This window comes from Mustela erminea, chromosome 13, assembly GCF_009829155.1.
Source record: "Mustela erminea isolate mMusErm1 chromosome 13, mMusErm1.Pri, whole genome shotgun sequence".
NCBI classification, from domain to species: Eukaryota; Metazoa; Chordata; class Mammalia; order Carnivora; family Mustelidae; genus Mustela; species Mustela erminea.
In genome coordinates, this window is record NC_045626.1 from 39540023 (window position 1) to 39558828 (window position 18806).

An 18806-nucleotide genomic window follows, 5' to 3' on the forward strand; every position below is an offset into this window, starting at 1 on the left:
AGTGTCTAGCAGCAGAGCTATCCCAGTGGGAGAAGAATTGCAGTGTTGTCTTTTTTTAATGGAGGCGGGGGGAATCCTGTAAGATTCAGAGAACTTGAATGATAACTGACCTTCTCGATACTGGGAAACATGACCCAGAGTAAAATGAAATATTATAAATAATCCAGCCCAACAAAGGAAGTTTATAGACAAGAGTTTTTATAATCATCTCATTTTAGATCTGGAAAGGCCCTTAGACACCGCTGAGCCCTACTCCTCCTTTTGACAAATAGGAAAACTAAGAAACAGATGTTAGCTGACTTCATTGATTCACACGAAGCCACAAAACTACTTAGCAGCAAAAGCTGGGTGTCCTGATTCAGTCGGTCATCTTTGTGCTCCCTTGAATGCCATTTGTGGATTGAGCTAAGGCTCATGATTGTGATCGGAATATCCTTTCACAGTGACACTGTAGCTTGTACAGTTAATTCATTTTCTTATCTAAAAATCTAAATAAATGTGTCCTGTAATTATTACGCAGCCAAATTCTTCTGTCTTTTGTACTTTGGAAACAGCTATGGTCTCACACACAGGACTTGGCAGCTTTTATGACTGCTCTACGTATAGATTTTTAGATCTTTCCTGATGCCAGTACTTAAAAAAGAAGATCCTGCAAGTAAACTTACTATCAACATCAGTGCAGCATATGTCAAAATGACATAACAACAAAAATACCCCTGTAAAGTATGAACCCAGAATTTTTTAAGTATGAGCTGGTATTGTCATAGAAACTGGGCTTCAGGGGCGCCTGGGTGGCTCAGTGGGTTAAGCCGCTGCCTTCGGCTCAGGTCATGATCTCAGGGTCCTGGGATCGAGTCCCGCATCGGGCTCTCTGCTCAGCAGGGAGCCTGCTTCCTCCTCTCTCTCTCTGCCTGCCTCTCTGCCTGCTTGTGATCTCTCTCTGTTAAATAAATAAATAAAACCTTTAAAAAAGAAAGAAAGAAAGAAAGAAACTGGGCTTCATACAGTTGGCCCCTTGCCTTGTTGCTTGAAGCAGTGCTAAAGGTGACAACACAGCACCACGCAATAAATAAGCAAGAGTTCTAAGTTTAAGGTGAATGGCTTGTGCAACTTGATGCTGAACTTGGGATGTTTTCCAGGGCTTCCAAGTTACTGAGAATCAGCTTTTTTTTTTCTCCCCAAGTCACAGATTAGACATGTGCCTTTTATCTTAACATGTTAGTTACCCCTTTTAAAGTTGCCATCTGAAAAAGATGAAGAAATACAGCTCTTCCTCTTCTGCCAACTCGTTAGACTATATCTTATTTCCATGTATAAAGTAGTTAACAAATCAAACATATGTCCTGTTACTTTCTTTACTCCTTTTAACAGAACAGCTACATATAAGGCCTTGAGAATACATTAATGGAGAGGTTTTGGGCTGTTTGTGATTCTATTCTTGTCATAATTATTTTATTCTCTGACATCTTTTTGATCATTTTGTCTTTTAGGCAAAAACAACTTGCTATGTAGACTTTGTTCTGTGTCTGTCAGCCGTCCTGTGGTCGTCCTGTAAAGTAATACAAAACAGTGGTGTTGAAGCATTAGTGTTCTTTGAGGAATATTGTGTGTGTGTGTGTGTGTGTGTGTGTGTGTGTGGTTTTAAGAGTGTAGTTCAGGCATAACCACCATTCCTAGTTTAAAATACCATTCCTAATGTCTGTCATGACAGTTCAGAAAAAGCATCTCCTCCACGTTTTAAGATTAGAATAATCAGAGAGGTGGGTTTTTCTTACGAGATTTCAAAATGAATAGGAATCATTTGCTCTGTTATTTTCTACCCCTTCTCTGGCACCTTTAGAGCGCGAGTAATTTTAGTTAGCCAGCCTTTGGGGGAGCTGTGAATTTTATCAAAAGTTCTATCCAAAGAACTATAATTTCATTTCAGTTTCCTGAAGTGTGTAGTACTTTTCTTCCATCTTAACGAGAAGTACTTGAACAAAAGTTAAACTTCTTTCCATCTCCTGAGATGTGTTATGACTTTAGTCTTTATGTGGAGAGACCTTACACTGAGAATTGGGTGTTTTATGGTCTGATTCAAATTGTTTGTCGCCTCTTACATTAGTTAGAATAGCTGCCTTAATTAACCATCCCTGTTTCCAGTTTTAATATTCACTTTTGTTATGCTGTGGGCTGGTAACCAGGTTGGATGGAATTTTGATTGTAGGGGAGGAAGTGTGCTGAGTTATGGCCCTTAAAGGCTTTCCTATAAGCCCTAACATCAACATCACATCTTTTTTCCTGCTCAGGGGCCTTTAGCAACACTGCCTTGTTCTTGGCTGTATTCCAGAGAGATCAGAAATTATTGATTACTGTGTAGCCTGAATTTTGTCAGATGTAAGAACAAATTTCTTAAATGAAGATTGAATGGATTTGGAGATAGCCAACTTGTATTTTTACTTTCCAGTTGTTTAAAATTGCATGTTTTCTTTACCATGAGTCATGTCACTTATTTTCAGAATTCGTTCAGAATGACAAATTGGATACAGTTGTGAGGTTAATTATTTCAGTGTTTGAAGATAGCCCCGTGGGCCAGTGAGTTTTGTTTTGGTTAGTGTTTTTTGTTTTTTGGTGGGGCGGGGGGTGTCATCTGAGGTTTTGAGACCTTGTCTGAAAAACTAAGCTTGTTGCTTGAAGAAGTACTTGAAGCCCTCTGCTGTACCATCACAGATTAAATCACTGCCATCATACTTGTCATCTTTGCCCTGTTTCCTGTTGAAAAGAAAGAAAGAGATACTCAGGATTGACAAGTAACCCTTCATGCCCCTTTGTGTCTCATGTTCTGCCATTTTCCCAAAGGAAAGAATTAGAGAAATTGAACTTTTGGGGGAAATGATCTAGTATTAATCAAATATTAGCTGTTTAATCTAGCCGTCAGATCAGTCCTGATTTTTTTTTCCCCAAGGGTTGCAGTTTTAACCTCTGTTCCATGTTTGATCTTTAGAACAACTGTTCTTAGAAAACAGATTATCTGTTGCCAGAGACATCTGCGGGTGTGGGTGTGTGTAAAATTTTCTATCAGTGTTTTAAAATGTTGCTTGACCATAGGGTATTATTAATTCTGAATGGTATTACGAACAGTAAAACCTTGATAGTTTCCTGGATTAGACCTATTAGAGTTGTTTAGATAACACACTTTGAATTACTTCCTCTCAGGAAACACTGAAACTGGAAATGTTAACCAGGCACGCATACCGAAGCACTTAGACAGAACGCATTGTTTCTTTTGCTATTAAAAAAATAGAAAAGGAAAGAAATTATGCAAATAAATCACATCTGTGGAAACCAGAGGAGACTGCTGGGCTCAACTGCCAAAGGAAGGGCATTTATATATCGGATTCTTCATCTGTTGCTGACAGTGACCACAGGATCTGTCGGGATGTTAGTCTCATAATTTATGCAGAGCTAATTGCTAGCATTAATGATGACATCAGGTTTGGGAGCGTGGAATTACAGATTGTCCTCACATATGTTAGGCATTTTTACGTATGGGAGTAGGAGTAACTTCCGTTACAAGTATACACATACACAACAACACAGACAAAACCGTTGAATGTGCCCAGAGAGTGACATATAGCAAGGACAATTTTGATCTGTTTCATCTGTGCACGTAGTGGCTGATGGGTGTCTCCTGAGCAGCCTCGACATTCTCTTTCAGCTCATCTGGTATGTGGTACTCACGAGCCTATATGATTTCTTCATTTTATAAGGTGTATGTTTATAAAGGTAAATTAGGAAAAAATATATTAAGGATTGATTTAAAGAGCCGGGAAGAAACATATGCTCTGTTGTTGCTTCACATTTGAGAAGCACTGTTGGCTCCTTGTGTGTTAACTGAAAATAGTTTGTTGTATGAGTGAGTGTGTGTGTGTTTCTCAAGTCTCCTGAGAACCCCCTCTCTCAACATCTCTGTCTCCATCCTGATCCAAATGGATAAATTGCCAAGTTTTTTACAAAGTTTCACCAGAAGGGAAGTACAGCCGTGCAGCTGAATGTTTTGGAGGCTAGTCTATCTTAAAATGGTATATTTTTTTGAATCATTTCAATATGTTCACTTCCTTTGGGATATAACTGTAAGGATATTTCAGGCCCTCTTCTGACATGAAGTTTTATTCTGGGATAACACACTGAATAAAAACTTGAGCAATTCTTCAGTATAGAAGAAAGGATAATGCTTCAAGTAGTGGTTTGGGCTTGAAAACAGTAGTGGATAGAAATAGAAACCAGCATGAAAATACAGAGATGTGAAAGGCAATGAGAAACAGAATTACTAAGAATTCAAATGTTAGGGCACCTGGGTGGCTTAGTTAAGTATTCAACTCTTGATGTCAGCTCAGGTCTTGATTTCAGGGTTGTAAATTCAAGCCCAGCATGGAGCCTACCTAAAAAAAAAAAAAAAGAAGAAGAAGAAGAATTTAAATGTTTTGGGGGCACCTGGCTGGCTCAGTTGGTACAGCATGTGACTTTGGATCCAAGGGTCTTGAGTTCAAGCCCCACATTGGGCATAGAGCTTACTTGGGGAAAAAAAAACTTAAATGTTTTAATTGTTCATAAAAGTAATAACAAGAGTAATGGCCTCCATTTATTGAGAGCTTACCACTGTGGGAGTTTGTTTACATACATTGATTAAGCTTGTGAAGTACACAATCATGTTCTAATTTTATGGAGAGCGATGCTGAGGCTCAAAAAACTGAAATACTTTTTCTGAGGTCACTAATATTGAAGACAGATTCAAACTTCGCTGGTAATTAAGTTAATAGTATTGGCCCAGTTAATTTCCAAAGGCTATAGTTCTTTTCATTCATTTATACCTGGGGTCAGCAAACTTTCTATAAAGGGACAAAGAATAAATATGTTAGTTTGTGGGCCATATAGTTACCGTCACAGCTACCCAACACTGCCATAAATTATGCATAAATGAATGGACACAGCAGTGTCCTAATAAAACTTTATTTACAAAGGCAGGTGTTGGGTCAGATTTGGACTGTGCTAATAATTTGCTGAGCTCTGATCTATATTGTTATATACATAGCCAGATGCTAGCTGAAAACAAAAGCCTTAAGGATAAACTAAAATGAGAATTAATAGCAAATGAGTCATTTTAGGATTCTTGGTGACCAAAGTCAACAAAATGAAGTAACTGAAACCTCGAAGTTACAGGTCCTATAGGTAAAGAAAGTCAGCCCTCATATGGGCCAAGTACTATAATTTATCAATGATTCATTAGTTTAAAAAACAAACAAACAAACCCTAAACTATATTCTTTAAAATTCTCAAGGTCATAAAAAACAAGGAAAGACCAAGAAACTCACAAAATCAAGGACTGAATGTGGTGTCATATCCTGGTTTGATTCTGAAAGAGAAAAAGAACATTAGTGGAAAAAAATAATGAAACCCAAATAAAGAATAAAGCTTTGTGGTTAAGTTAGTCATCTTGTATTAGTGTTAATTTCTTGGTTTTGATAATGTGCCACGGTTGTACAGAATGTTAACAGGAGAAGCTAGACAAAGCTAGACAAAGGTATACAGCTTTGTAACTTTTCTGCAAATCTGGAATTATTGCAAATAAAAAGTTAAATTGTGTTTATTTATTATTAATTTATTTATTTAGATTCCTAAACGTAACTCCAATGTAGGAGCCCAAGCGAATACTGAGTCTGAAAGTAAACACAGTTAAGTGTGGTCTTATTAAAAATAATACTCATAACACTTACTCTGAATCACCTAAAATGGACTTTAAACCTCATGAGCCTGAACTACCATTAAAATAGTATTGTGCCCCCATTTAGGTACTGGTAATGCCTTGCTACAGTTGTTACTGTAGAGACAACAGAACTGTTTGTTTTTTATAGCAGTAATGTGGATTGACAAATTGCTTGTTCCAAAGTTTAAAATTATATAGAGATGACCTAGAATAGTGCGTGAGAAATTATTTACAAAGACTGCCACCTTCAAGTCTTCTATACACATACTGATGATTACTGCTCAGTAAACAACATGAACATGGCCAATCACTTTACCCAGATGCTTTTTCATTAACATAAAAGAAAAACAATCTCAGCCTTAAAGTAAGTCTGGTACTAAAACTGATAAAGATAACATAATAAAACAATAGACTAACTTCACCTGTGACTAAGATACATAAGTCAGAGATCAAATAGTATCAAAGAGTCATGCAATACACTTTTTTTTTAAAGATTTTATTTATTTATTTGACAGAGATCACAAGTAAGTGGAGAGAGAGAGGAGGAAGCAGGCTCCATGCTGAGCCTCCCGATGGGGGCTCCATTCCAGGATCCTGGGATCATGACCTGAGCTGAAGGCAGAGGCTCTAACCCCCTGAGCCACCCAGGCACCCCCATGCAATACACTTTTAAGTGCACCATGGTCATACACAGATTATTTCAGGCGTGTAGCATTGTTTTACTATTTGGGAATCTACTATTTTAATATAAAACCAGGACATCAAAATAAAAAATAAACATATGACTATCTTATTGGGTGCAGAAATTGGCACTTGATTAAAACATTATTTTAGGGCCTCTGGATGGCTCACCTCATTGAGCATCTGACTCTTGGTTTCAGCTCAGGTCATGATCTCAGGTTCATGGGATCAAGCCACATGTTGGGCTCTTTGCTCAGCCATGGAGTCTGCTTGAGATTACCTCCCCCTCTCTCCCTCTCTCTCTGCTCCTCCCCCCTGCTCGCACATGCATGCACTTTCTCTCTAAAATAAATAAGTGAAATCTTTAAGAAATAACATTTTTAAAATTTCTTCGTAGAAACTTTTAGAAAACTAGAATTGGAAACACACATTACTAACATGATAAAATCCTTCTCAAACGAATGAGTTTCTCATGTGATCAGTTTTAATAACAAATAATTCACATTAAATATGGAACACCATTCTCACCACCACACTGTTGTCGGGAGAAAGAATGAAGACTAAAAAGATGAAGGTGAATTTTGCATTGGTTACATAAGACTTAATCACTTAAGAATCCTAAGATTATCACTGGAAAAAACTTACAGTGAGGTTACTGATCTTAGAGAATAGCAACAAACCATATGTATAAACAAACAGCAATGTTCAGGGATTAATAACGAAGGCAAACTTAATTACTAAGAAGGGAAATAAAAGATCTCAGTAGATGATGAGAATTACCATGTGCCTATTTAAAAATATTTTGATGATGTCACTCCTTGCCAAAACAGCAGGTAAAAGTACTTTCAATAAAATTATCAATGGAAACCATAGACACAGTGATTGTGAAGTTCGTCTGGAAAAATAGGCAAAGATATCTAAGATTTTCCTGCTGTCATGTTTTAATTTATTCTGAAACAGTTGCAGTCCTAAAAAATTGTTACAAGATCACCAACTTTTAACATTTTGCCACATTTGTTTTCTCATCCTCCACCCCCCACATGCACATACATAGGCAGACACACAACTCACATTTTTCTGAATCATTTCAGAGTGAATTACATGCATTATGCCCTTTGCACCTTACATCAGTGTCTATTTCCCAAGAATGAGGATATTTTCTTGTGTAAAAACAGTGCATTCAGGAGCGTTAACAGTGATGTGCTACTCTTCTTTACAGTCCATCAAAGCACTTGATGGTGTTGCTTCCCTTTAGTTCAGAATCCATTCCAGGAGTACAAATTGCTTGATGTTGCATTCTGTCTTTCATTCACTTTACTCTGGAATAGTTCTTGAACCTTTCTTGTCTTTTATCCCATGCACGTTTTTCATGCATACATACCAGGTATTTTATACAGTGTTTCTCAGTTAGGGTTTGTCTGACACTTCTTCATACTGGGGTTCTCGTGATGCATTTTTAGGTAGAATGTTCTGTAACTGAAGTCCTGACCTTCTCAGGGAATCACATTCAGGGGCACACACATGAGGATGCCTCTCTGGTTATATTACACTTGAACATCTGGCCTAAGGTGTTGTCCAGTCTCTCCACTCTGTATTTACTTTTTCTCCCTTCACAATCAGGAAGCATTCTGAGCAAAGACACTTTAAGACTAAGACGATGCACATAACCTACTCCTCAGTCAAACTTACTGTCTAAATGAGCATCCATTGATGTTTGCTTGATGTACCAATCTTGGATCCCACCAGTCCTCCACATTTGTCGGCTTTTCCTCCATTCATTTTTTCCACTCATTCCTATTTTTGTTAACATATGGACTTTGATATTCCTACTTTGTTCAGTAGACTTTTTCATTGCAGTCTTAGTGTATTGTGATGCTCAAATTGTCCAGGATTTGGCCCATGGAGGCCAATTCAACCTGGCTCCTGTGTCCTTTTGACACATTGCTGTCATCTTAAGAGCATTTCTTTACTTTTTGGCACAATACAGTGTTCCACGCTCATCTTGTACCTTTCTTGCCCTACCCTTGAAGTCAGGCATTTCTTCGTCAAGGAGCCATGATATTGGGGCGCTACGTATATTTGGTGATAGCGGGAGTCATTTTTTTTTCTTTTTATTATTTTTTATTATGTTAGTCACCATACGGTACATCATTAGTTTTTGATGCAGTGTTCCATGATTCATTGTTTGCATATAACACCCAACGCTCCATGCAATCTGTGCCCTCCTTAATACCCATCACCGGGATAACCCATCCCCCCAACCCCTTCCCCTCTAAAACCCTCAGTTTGTTTCTCGGAGTCCACAGTCTTTCATGGTTCGTCTCCCCCTCTGTTCCCCCCCCCCTTCATTTTTCCCTTCTTTCTCCTAATATCCTCCATGCTATTCCTTATGTTCACAAATAAGTGAAACCATATGATAGTTGACTTTTTCTGCTTGACATATTTCACTCAGCATAACCTCCAGTCCCACCCATGTTGATACAAAAGTTGATGGCTGAGTAATATTCCATTGTGTATATGGAACACATCTTCTTTATCCATTCGTCTGTTGAAGGGCATCTTGGCTCTTTCCACTGTTTGGCTATTGTGGACTAGTCCCTTAGAAGGAACAAAGCTAAAGATGTGTGTGCGCATGTATAATTTTCTAAAGTTATAACACAATACCTCCAGTTTCTATCTTCCCTCCACAGTGAAAACTCTGATTCTCAGAACATGTTTACTCATTTGCTTATTTCTACAATATGCATAAAAGTTGTTTCAGAATCCCTGTACCCATTCTCATATGCACAACAAATCTCCCAAAAAGAACACAATATTTGTTGGTCTTTTTTCCCTACTGGCAATTTGTAGTCAAAGCATTTTGAAGTTACTTGGATGATTTCTCTGTCTCTCCCCTATGTGGCTAGTTTATTCATTTGAAATAAGATTGGATTCATCTGCTTCCATTTATGTTTAGCTTTCAGTTTTTAACTTTTTGCTGATGTAATTTTATTTTTTGAATTTGTTAGAACATTGGCGTACCTCCTAAGCATCAAAACTCTATAGCTAAGTACACTCACAGAGGTATCACTTCCTCCCTTCTACTAGTTTCCTCCCTCCTTTAAGGACCAATTTCATTGTTTTCTTTTTTTATTTTTATTTTTATTTATTTATTTGACAGAGAGAGAGAGACAGCAAGAGAGGGAGAAGCAGGCTTCCCTCTGAACAGGGACCCTGATGTGGGGCTCGATCCCAGGACTCCAGGATCATGACCTGAGCCAAAGGCAGATGTTTAACTAACTGAGCCACCCAGGCGCCCACAATTCCATTGGTTTTCTGGTTTATTTTTCTTGTATTCCTTGTTGTTATTGTTTTTTAATTTCAGAAAAAATATATACTGATTTTTCCGAGGGTGTAGTATACTGTATAATCTTTCATGCACTTTGGGTGGTTTTTTTTTTGGGGGGGGTGGTTACTTAATATCTCCTGAAAGTCATTTTCCTATTAGTTCATTGTTTTCTATTAATTCATTGAACTCATCATTCTTGTTCTTATTTGCATAATACATTTTGTGTTTGTGCCGTAGTTCATTCAGCCACTCTACTATGTTTGAGCATTTAGATTGATTCTAAGATTTTGCAAATACAAATAATGCTACAATGAATAACCTTGTGCATTTGCATTTTCACACAGTGGGAGGAATGTCTTCAGATAATTTCCTAGAAGTAGGATTGCTGAATGGAGGGATAAACATGTACATGGTTTGGTTCAGTATTGCCATATTCCCCGCCACAGGGCTTGTATCATTTGCATTTCTACCAGCTATGGTGAAGAGTGCCTGTTTTCCCTTAGCCTCACCCACTGAGTATGCTGTCAAGCTTTTGAGTATTTTTCAGTGTTCTAGGTAAGAAACAGTATCTCAGTATAATTTTCATTTACTTTCCTCTAATTATAAAAGAAGTTGAACATCATTCCGTGGATTTGAAGTCTGTTGTGCGCCTTTTTTTAGTGACTTGGTTTTTCATGACTTTCACCTGTTTTTCTGGAGGCGTTCTGGTCATGTCTTAAAAGTTGCTTATGTATTAGGGAGGTTCACTCTTGTGAAAATATTGCACATATTTCCTCTCAGACCGTTACTTGATTTTGACTTTGCTTCTCTTGTTTCTTGACTTCCAAAAACTTTTTGAGTTGGAATAACCACAAATGAGGGTTTTTGTATCAAATCTGAACATGTAGGATAAAGTTGTAGAAATTGAAACAGTATAGTTACGATGAGAAAATAGAACGGTCATTTGGATAAATGGCCTCATAGTAGATGCAAATATAAGTATACAAATGAGTGTATGTGTTTTATAAATTTAGTACATGATCAATGTAGCACTTCAAATCCATGATGAAAAGAGAGAGTTATTTCAGAAGTATACTGGACAGTCAGTTAGCTATTGAAAAAACTAAAGTTGGGGGTGCCTAGATGGCACAGTCAATTAAGCATCCTACTCTTGGTTCCCCCTCAGGTTGTGATCTCAGAGTCATGAGTTGAAGCCCCCTATTGGGCTCTGTGCTCAGTGTGGAGTCTGTTTAAGACTCTGTTGCTCTCTGCCCCTCCTCCCCCCGTAAATAAATAAATCTTTAAGAAAAAACTAAAGTTGGATCTCTACCTTTAATAGTCCATCAAAGAAATTTTAATTAAATCAGTTAAATAGTTAAAAACCATCAAAATTCTAGAAGAAAATAATCATCTCAGTTTTTCTCATCCTCAGCACTACTGAAATCTGGGCTAGATAATTCTTGGCTGTGAGAGGGTGTTCTGTTCATTGTTCCATGTTTAGCAACATACCTGGTCTGCTAGATATAAGTAGCACCCTCCCAGCCATGACAATCAAGAAATGTCTCCAGACATGGTCAAATGTCCCCAGGGGCTAGGGAAGACGGAGCAAAATCACCCCTAACTCAGAACCACTGATTTATGTCATCTCACTAGTAGAAGCATACTGCCCAAGAATGAAATTACAGAGGAAATTTTTGAAAATGTTTGCTACATAGGAAGAAAAAACTTCAGCTCTTTAAGAAGTTATAAAGTTGAAATTCATGCAGCAAATGGGAAAATATATAGAATCGCTGATATTCACATGACAAAAAGTAATCAATAAGATGACCGTCCCGATAGAAAAGAATGGGTGAAGGGCACAAACAGACATTCACAAGGAAGAGATCTAAATGGCAGATACATGAGTACCAAAATAGATCCACTTCCCTAATAATCAAATAAAATAAAATGTGAATAAATAAATGCAGGAATATGTGCTCTACCTGTAATATTGGCAGACATTAAACTCATTAAGCATGGGTATGGAGAGACCTGTAATTTCATAAAGTGGGAGAAGTGTGAGTAAATACAACATTGAGAAAGCGCAATAGGAAATGCATATTAGAGCTTCCAAATAGTCCATGCAATGCTGCTTCTGGGCCTTTATCCTAAGGAAATAGTTGAACTGTAAAAAAATTCATTGCAGTACTATTCATACTTGCTAAACATTGGGAAAACCCATCTGTCTAACAATAAGGAACTAGTCAGAAAAATTAAGGCATATGCCCAGATAATCAGATACATAAGCTCAGTATTATAACCGAAGGTGTATACCTAACAGGAGAAAATGAAAATAGTGAGAAAAAAGTAACAAAATTGTATGCATGTATTTATAAATCTCCAAGAGAGATGACGCATCTCATTTCTCTTTTTCTCTATTTATATATTTATATATGTAAATTTTTATATATAAATATATAAAATTATATATATAAATTTATATATTTTTATATATTGTTAACATAGATTATCTTCAGTGGTAAGACTATAGAATTTGTTCATCTTTGCATGTATATTTTCTAATATTTCTGCCAAAGAATATGAATAGTTTGTATAATAAAATTAAAGGACAGGGAGAAATAAAACATTTTTACATCCTCTCTCCCAATTCCAATTTTAGAAAATTTCATAAATATTTTTTAAGGATTTTACTTATTTATTTGACAGACAGAGATCACAAGGAGGCAGAGATGCAGGCAGAGAGAGAAGAGGGTGGGGGGAAGCAGGCTCCCTGCTGAGCAGAGAGCCCGATGTGGGGCTTGATCCCAGGACCCTGGGATCATGACCTGAGCTGAAGGCAGAGGCTTTAACCCACTGAGCCACCCAGGCACCCCAAATTGCATAAAATGTTAGAAGTAAAGTGGGATGCCTGGGCTGCTCAGTCAGCTGGGCGTCTGCCTTCGACTCAGGTCATGATCCCAGGGTCCAGGGATTGAGTCCTGCATCAGGCTCCCTGCTTGGCGGGGATCTTGTGTCTCCTTCTGCCTGCTTCTTCCTCTGTTTGTGCTCTCTCTCTCTCTCTCTGACAAATAAAATGAATAAAATCTTTTAAAAAAAATTTTTAACAGTTGAAAAAAAAGGAATATTCTGCAGTGGTGTTCGTGAAAGCATTTTTTTAATAGCTGGAAGAGACAGAATGATATTACTATCCCAAAATAATTATCCATACGGTAGGCTCCTCTACGTGGACAAAGAAACTGGAAGAATGTTTATCAAACCATTATAATGGTGGCTATTTCTGAATCAGGCCCGTGGGTGTTACTTTCTTCTTGTGTCTTTTCTCTGTATTTCCCAAATTTTTACTAACGAACAGATTGCTTATTTCTTCAGAACAAAGTATGTTTTTACAAGTCTAAAAGAATATCTTCTTATTACTGTTAGCCATATAAATATTTTAAGAGAAATGGAGTGGCTAAATTTAGTATGGGAACAGCATTTTCCTTTTACACGTGCTTGTGTGTCTGTCTTCATGGCAAGTTCTCTGCTTCTCTGCAGGAATGGACTGAAGTTCGGCAACTAACGTAAAACTGATTTCTCCTGTTGCAGGTTGCTTCAGGTGAATGCAATGAGGACACCGAAGTTTATAATATCACCCTTTGTACTGGGGATGAACTCACTCTCATGGGGCAGGCAGAAATCCTGTACGCAAAGACTTTCAAGGAGAAGTCACGACTCAACACGATCTTCAAAAAGATCGGCAAGCTCAACTCCATCAGCAAGCTGGGGAAGGGCAAAATGCCATGCCTGATCTGCATGAATCACCGGACCAATGAAAGCATTAGCCTGCCATTCCAGTGCAAGGGCAGATTTAGCACCCGGAGTCCCCTGGAACTTCAGATGCAGGAGGGCGAGCACACCATCCGCAACATAGTGGAGAAAACCAGGCTCCCCGTGAACGTGACGGTGCCCAGCCCTCCACCCAGGAACCCCTATGACCTCCACTTCATCCGCGAGGGGCATCGCTACAAGTTCGTGAACATCCAGACCAAGACAGTGGTGGTTTGCTGTGTGCTACGGAACAACAAGATCCTCCCCATGCACTTCCCTTTGCACTTGACGGTCCCCAAGTTCAGCCTCCCAGAACACTTGGTAAAGGGAGACGTGTGGCCCGAGACCCTGGTGCATCACTGGCTGGGTATCTGTCAAGAACAGTTCGACATCGACGAGTATTCCCGGGCTGTCCGAGATGTGAAGACCGACTGGAATGAGGACTGCAAGAGCCCCAGGAAGGGCCGGTGCTCTGGCCACAACCACGTGCCCAATTCTCTGAGCTACGCCCGCGATGAGCTCACCCAGTCCTTCCACCGGCTGTCCGTCTGCGTGTATGGCAACAATCTCCATGGCAACAGTGAGGTGAACCTCCACGGCTGCAGGGACCTGGGGGGAGAGTGGGCGCCCTTCCCTCACGACATCTTGCCCTATCAGGACCTGGGGGACAGTGGGAGCGACTACCTGTTCCCGGAAGCCGGTGAAGAATCGGCGGGCGTCCTGGGGAAGTCGGAGCTTCCTTACGAAGAGCTCTGGCTGGAGGACGGCAAGCCCAGCCATCAGCCTCTCACGCGTTCCCTGAGCGAGAAGAGCAGATGCGATCAGTCCAGAGGTTCCGTCCGGTCCAAATGTGCGACCTCTCCTCTTCCAGTGCCCGGAACTCTGGGAGCAGCCATGAAGTCTTCAGAGATCGCCCTACCTCCACCTCCAGTGCCTCCCAAATCTGAAGCCGTAAGTCATTTCTGTTCTCAGGGGATGTTGATTTTCCATCTCTCTGCAACGTCACCTGACGAGCTGGTCTTCTTTCTTAATGAGAGGGAAACTTCCCGGTGGGAAATGATTGGGAGCAGCAGATTTGCTTCATTTGGAATGAAATAGAAATACTGGCTAGTTTAGTTTTACCAGTTAGGAGTTCCAAGTTTTTAAACCTTGGGAGTTTTGAAGAAAAAGAGGTTTGAACATGCCTTTCGCTGCTGCCTGGAGAATGGATAATAGGGAGGAGGGGGCGGACGGTGGGAGACCTGAGAAGAGGCATTACGGTCGGGGGAGGTCCGAAATGACGATGCCTTGAACCGCAGCAGCGGGAAGCCATGGATGGCAGGGAGAAATGAGCTGCTTCCGAACGACCCGGCAGTACTTGCTGATAAATTGGGTGTGGGTAGTGAAGGAAAGAGGGAAATCAAGGAAAACTCTTAGAATTTTAGCCTGAGCAACAGAGTGGTTATTAGTGCCAGTTACAGTGGTGGGGCAGATTGAAGGAAGAGTAGGTTTATTTGGGGCTAGGGGTGCGGGATGGGAGGAGGAATCAAGAGACATCAGCGTCATCTGTAGCCCTTCCTACTTCCCTGAAGTTACACGGAGATCAAAGCATGGTGGGTGCGCCTGTGTCCAGAGACACACACCAGAGCAGAGCCTGAGCCACAGCGGGTTCTGTGTAACACCTTAAACGTAACTCAGTTAAGGCTCGAGGGGCTTCTGTCAAATCTTACTATAAAAAAGCTCAGTATGGGACAGGAAAAAGGGCCCTCTGTTTTGACTGGGTTCTTTGATTGACAGGCACTCTGAACCTTTGCTCCTTGTTTTTAATCATTGGATTTCATTATATCTGAACTGAGAAAGTGCTAGAGACGATGGGTATAGTTCTGTTTGTTTATTTGACAGTGGCTACTGCAGTGGGTTTTTTTTCCCCCTGTCTCTAGCAGACTCTTTAAAAAAAAAAAATAAAATCTTACACAAATCACAGTAAATAGAAGAGTTCAGACCTATCTGACTGAAGCACATTTAGGGGGAGGATGTCTCCATATGCGTCTCTTCTCTCTGCTCCCCGTGGTGGTCTTGGGACACCTCCGTGGAACCCTGCAGCTGTGCAGAACCTAGTTGCAAACCCGTAGACATCCTGGGTGGGATGCAAGAAACAGGACGTGCACTCTGGACTCTGGTATCTTTCAGGTTTATAGGGAAGTTAACAGATGAAATGCAATGACTGTCATATAAGTTAAAATGTGATAAACGATAGACGAGAGAGAGACTTCATTCAGAGGAAAATGAATGCGGAAAAAGAAACTTCTAGGTGGGTGGTGCATGAGAGAAGTCTTCGTGGAGATGATGGCATTTTAAATGAGCTGAGAGAACACACGTGAGTTGGAAGAGCAGAGAGGTGAGAAAAAAGGGCCTTCCAGACAGAAGAGCATGAGCAAAGATGCGGAAGAAAGCTGGGACAGGTGAAGGGAGAGCAGGGAGTGCTCGAGAGTCAGCAGCATAGGGTGACTAGGATGGATGAGTGGCCGTGACGGCTGAAAGGGCTGGAGCCACGTCACGGACAGCCCTGAACTTCGCTGTCCGTGTGGGGCCCTCATTGCTGCCGAGATTATTGAGGGGAGACCCCCCCCCGCCCCAGCTGTTCACTCTAGGACACAAGAACTCCCCAGAGATTGCAGATCTGGATTTTCCTTGTTCTTTGGAACATCTCCCATAGACCTCAAGACACAAGCCCAGGGATCCTAGTACCTAGTAGGGGCCATGAAAAATTTCAGGGACGTCCTTGGTATTTTTATTCATGTCAGAGGATGGTCCTCCATCCCAGCCCTGCCCCCCAAAAGCAGGTAAAAAGTAAGGGGATGGTCCTCCTGGAAAGTAAGCAGTGTTCAGTGTGTCTCAACTATATACTTGATGTTCCTGGAAACTTGGAACCCTGGTCTTCAGTAGGAGTGTGACTGTGTGAACTGTTCCTATAGGACTTTGGTCCTGGTTGGCACATAGTGGAGACTTATGTTGGCTAAATGATGGATTGACTCATCCATGATGGTCATATCCAAAGTCATTATGTAACAAAGTCTAGAAATAGGAGGCTAGCGCCACTTGTTTTTTCTGTGGCGTAATAAAAGATGAGTAAGAACATAAATATTAAGAGGCTCTATTCTTGACCTTGGTACTAAAAAATACGAGAGTTAAATTTGAAAGCAAAAGCAAACCTCAGAGGGGGAGAAAAAATGTTAGTCTCCAGTCTCAGATGTCGTGTCTTACAAGAGACTCTTTTCAGAGCATGTCCAGTGTTTATAGAATGCTATAATCTTTTTTAAAAATTTTAAAACACCTGAAATCACTTGATTTACTTAAAAAAAAAGTTGGGCATTTCAAATGAAGTCATATTTTTTATGGGCTCTTTGACCATGAAATGAGTTTTCCATTTTTAGGAACTATGTGGGATCCAAAGAAACGTCATAATTGTTAGATGTGGCTTCAGCTTGTAATTTTCAAAAGGGAGCTTTAATGGGGCATAAATTCAAGCGCTCCCACAGAATTAAATAAAACTTCTTTGGAAAGTTACACTGGGGTGAGTCCTGGGAGAAAGACATGCCATGTACCTAATAGTTATCCTGCCAATCATTAAAGATGGTGATAAGCTTTCAAGTGAGACATCCTCTGGGAAGGGGACAACTCCCACCAGGTCTTTAGGGATAAAAGGTGCCAGAACAATGGCACAGAGTTGTCTTTCATGGTAAGGGAAGCAGAGCTGGTAATTGGCAAATGCGCTCCGTTTGCCACAGTGCGTGACCCCGTTGTGTTAACGTCCAGGCTACAATGGCTCCGTTGCATGCCCACCTGTCCCTTCTCTCCTGATTCTTCTTTTCCTCCTTCACTTCCTACTTCAGTGACCGAAGTTGTAACCCACGCTTGTGCTCTGTCTCCAGCACATTTTGGTGTGCTTTGTTTCTTTCTGTAACCAGGAGAGTAAATCTTTCCCCTTCGGCGATACCACTGTGTTTCCCTCATTGTGCTGCAATTCTGGCCACATCGGGGTCATGCTGTTCAGCACTTTCCTCCCCACATCTTACTTAAGCAGAAAGCTGACTGGTGGGACCAAATTGAAAATCCTCAGTGGATTGAGTCATCGGTGTAGTCCTCATTCACTTTGTATTTGATGTGGCTGTTGAGGGCTATGTTCTGGTCTTCAGGTATCTTTGTAAAGATTGTTGAATGTAAAGATTGTTTTTGTTTTTTTAAAGCAACACTCTGCCACTTACTTCTCCAGAATAGGAGAGGCTGTTCCCCTCCCAACAGGAATAGCCCAGGGAAAAGTAAGCATAGTTCTAGTTTAAGAGGGATGCCACTTGTCTCCCTCAGAATTGTTGCAGATGAGCCCAGACTGAGGGAGCATCGCGGGCTCACTGAATGGTGACATTGTCCCTTTTTTAAATTGCACAGAGGGCCCTCAGATCAGAATGACCTGACAGTCCTTGTTAAGTGGATTATCCTTTTGGTTCATATGTTTATTCTAAACACATCCTCTATTTTGTAACATCATGGGCCTCTATCCCTAATCTTAATTTTCTGGGTACTGGCTGATCAGTCTAAAACATTTACCCAGATACACTCAACAAGTGACAATGTTGAAAAAAAAAAATGCCATTTTGGAGAGCAATAATAGAAAGCCTTTATATTGCATAAAATTCTGTACATAGAAGGGTTGAGTCCCAGACTGCTTTGGGCTGCACACTGAATTACAAGTCATTATCAAAACCACAGGATCGCCATTCTTCTGAAACTATTTATGCAGCAGTATCCAACCTGGGGACCACAGAACCCCAGGGATTAGGCTCTTCCCTCCTTGCTTGGCTGTTGACATTAGAGCAATTCCTGAGGTTCATGAAAAGAAAATCATAAAAGGAGCTAGGTCACGAACCACTGGTTTAAACCAAGTTTTACTGCCAAATTGATGAAGAATTTGTTAACCGTGGTGCCCGACAGGGGTGCCCCAGAGCCCCAGAGAAACTAGGTGCAGGGATTTGTCGTAAGACGGATTGCTGGCATACTCACTGAATAAGGCTGAAAGTCCATCATAAATAAAGCCCCTGGCACGGAGCACTCTGTGTTGTTGGTTTGGGGGAAAATAAGACTTACAGGGTGGATTTAGTCCAGTAGGTGCTTGGAAAAATGGACTGAGCTCTACAGAAGTGAGTCGGAGTATCTGGTCTGCCTCAGACAGGCTGAACAATTGATGAGAACATGTGAAGAAATGCCAGGCCTCCCAGAAGTCTTCATTTCCCC

General features: G+C 40.4%; 1 protein-coding gene across 2 annotated transcripts in view; it reads left to right on the forward strand.

The window, feature by feature from the left end:
* Nucleotides 1–18806, forward strand: part of GAREM1 (GRB2 associated regulator of MAPK1 subtype 1) — a 198450-nt gene that overhangs the window by 165657 nt on the left and 13987 nt on the right. For both annotated transcript variants that reach the window (XM_032309612.1, XM_032309613.1), the window contains exon 4: nucleotides 13317–14489. In XM_032309612.1, the coding sequence (XP_032165503.1) occupies nucleotides 13317–14489 (1173 nt within the window). The remainder of the gene's footprint in view (nucleotides 1–13316; nucleotides 14490–18806) is intronic.